The sequence below is a fragment of the Egretta garzetta genome, unplaced genomic scaffold (assembly GCF_000687185.1).
Source record: "Egretta garzetta isolate BGI_Z169 unplaced genomic scaffold, ASM68718v1 scaffold56, whole genome shotgun sequence".
Classification (NCBI taxonomy): Eukaryota; Metazoa; Chordata; class Aves; order Pelecaniformes; family Ardeidae; genus Egretta; species Egretta garzetta.
This window is the reverse complement of record NW_009260182.1, coordinates 6,704,085-6,706,735: the sequence shown is the minus strand read 5'-3', so window position 1 is coordinate 6,706,735 and position 2,651 is coordinate 6,704,085. Positions and strand designations below refer to the sequence as shown.

General features: G+C 41.0%; 1 protein-coding gene across 2 annotated transcripts in view; it reads right to left on the bottom strand.

Annotated features, from left to right (window-relative positions):
* Positions 1–2,247: 2,247 nt before the first annotated feature.
* The window catches only part of USP54 (ubiquitin specific peptidase 54), a 53,198-nt gene continuing 52,794 nt past the window's right edge, over positions 2,248–2,651 (bottom strand). For both annotated transcript variants that reach the window (XM_035897358.1, XM_009642005.2), the window contains exon 22: positions 2,248–2,651. This exon is cut by the window's right edge and continues 252 nt beyond it. In XM_035897358.1, the coding sequence (XP_035753251.1) occupies positions 2,248–2,651 (404 nt within the window).

The following is a 2,651-nucleotide window of genomic DNA, read 5'->3' as shown; positions in this document are numbered from 1 at the left end:
TTTGAAAATGTTTCATACTACATTACTGATTCTTGAAGAGGTGACTTTGTACTTCATTTTGACAGAGTATTTTTTTAGATAATTGAGTTCAAGACTACTTAAGACTCAGTCTGCAACCTGAATTTTTTGAGCTGTAGTCAAACAAAGTGTCAAGTACTTATCCATGTCCTCATTTGCATCCTGGAGCTACTGTAACTTTCTCCAACTGCTGAAGGTAACAAAAAGCTGAAAACAAACAGGAGCTGCTTCTGCCCAGATTCCCTCTACTCCAATAAGTCTTGTTCTACCAACAAGAAAGGGGGGAATGTTTCTGTCCAAATACCCACCTCTTGCATTGCAGTCACTTCCTAAAACTGCCATTTCTACAGCTAGAAACTTAGCAGTTTGGCTATGGCATGTCCATGTCCAGCCAGAGACACTAACAATTCCACAGCTGTTGGAAAACCTTAATCAAATAGTTGTTTCAGTAAAATAATACTCCACTGTTTTATATTTAGAAAATTAGTAAAAAGTTAGTACTGTTGAAAGTTTCATGTTACTAAATTGGCAAAACCATTACGTGAAAAAAAGTCGGGAGGGCTTTTTTAGAATGGAGGGGTAGAAGACGAGAGTGCTTTGTTCTGGCAACCACAGCTAGTGAGAGCAGTTAAGTACAAAGAAGTGAGCAACATAATCCCAAATGTAAAACACAATTTAGCAAGATGTAGTTACATGAGATTGTAACAGTAACAAACATAATAGCAATTATTAAGAAGCAGGAAACTGAGAAAGGACATATATTAAAATGAATGAGACTCAATCTCAGACTAAACAGCACAAACTGATGAAATTCCATCAACTGCTGAGGTGCAACACATGAAATTAAAATGAAGACTCTCACCTAGAGCAGCAGGGAGAGCAGGTTGCCAAGGAGTATTGTGCACTAGAGGGCAGGATAGACTTTCCACCGGCTGGCTGGGCCAGAACCACGAAGCTCTAGTCCCACGCTCAACATCAGCACGTAACCATGCCCTCTGAGGTTTTAAACAACTCTTAACCACCACACCTGAAAGCACTTGCAAAAGCAGGAGTGCGGCTCTCATTAAAGTGACACGTCTCATTACACCAGTAATTTCTAATGACTTTTTTGGATAAGAGTCCTGTCTGCATACACTACCACCTTGCACAGATTCTGTAGTTTTTCCCTCCAACAAAGAAGTCTCAAAATAATTTTCAAAGGACACTGTTAATTACTGTCCATTATGAGGGGAAAGTTAAGCACAGAGTAATGATAAAACACAAGTCCAGGGACAAAATTAGACATTTCCTCTAATCTAACTACATAATCATCACATAAACTTTGTTAATTAACTAGAATAAACAATTTACTCGTGTTTGTTAGTACATAAGAAAATAAATCAGCAGTTTCAGGCCAACCAATGAGTAAAGCCAAATAGCAAAGAAAGCTCATACACAGACAGGTAAATAGAACTATTTTCATAGATTTATTTGAAAAATACTTACAAAAGCAAGTATGTTTGACACTAAAATAGTTAAACTTATTCTGTGTTTACATTGGTGTAATTAAGCGTGCAGCATTAACAGTCTTTTCTGTTTGAAGCATTGTTAGTTTGCCTTAAGGAAGCAGGGAAAATTCTGGTTTACTGATGAACAATGTCTCCCTGCCACTTCCTCAGCAGCAACTACAGCTGTGATCTCTGCCCGAGATCTCAGCACACTGAAAACTGGGTTTGCTTTACTAACTGCCAGCCTGCCAAGTGCAGATTTACTGGAACCTGGAAGGTGGGTCAGTTTTTTTTTTTTCCCCTAGGAAGGAACAGGAGAGAGGAAGAAGAGGAAAACAAAAGGATTGGTTTTTTTATGTGAAGAAATTACCAAAGCTACATTTCATGAAAGAGTCCTTAAAAATGTCCTTTTGTTAGTGGCCATCTTCCTTCAAAACACACGCATACTTCTGAACTTACCCGTAAACCAATGCCCCTGAAGCTTACCATTCCTATAGTACTTTTTTGCTAGGAGAGGCCAGGACTAGAATAGCTAAGGTTCCCCATCCAAACAGCAGTTCAGTAGTGTCAGAAATGAAATACAGTGCAATTAGTTTCCACATACTGTATAGCTACATTTTAAGACAAAACTGGCACAGATACTGATTGAAAGAGTTTGCTGTCTCCATGTAATCCATGCTCTGGCAACACCTATAGTCTGTTCACAGAGTGGTTTATCAGGGCACATGGAGGGGACGGGATCTCACCAGCCATTATTTTGCATGGTGCCAGTAGCTGCTGCTGCTCGAGCCAGCATATTTCTGTGTGCCTCTGAAGCAGAAGAAAAAGTCCCATCCATCACATGCATTGGCAGCATTCGCCTTCTGCCAGGCTGAGGGGTGTAGCTGTTCTGTCTCCAGTCTTCTTCTGGGGGCATATCAACTCTCCTTGGACCCGGGGCCTTAATGCAAGAAGGGGGCACAGGACAACCTTGAGAGGCACCGGGATCCCAAGAAGGCTCATGTGGTATTCTTAAAGTGCTGTAGTCTGTGCTGGCTGGTAGCCTGCAACCAATGGCATAAGATTCATGCATTCGATGTTGTGAAGGCTGCTGGAGGAAGCCTTCCTGTAAACTCTTGCCTGGCTGGCCAGCATGTTTCCCCCAGA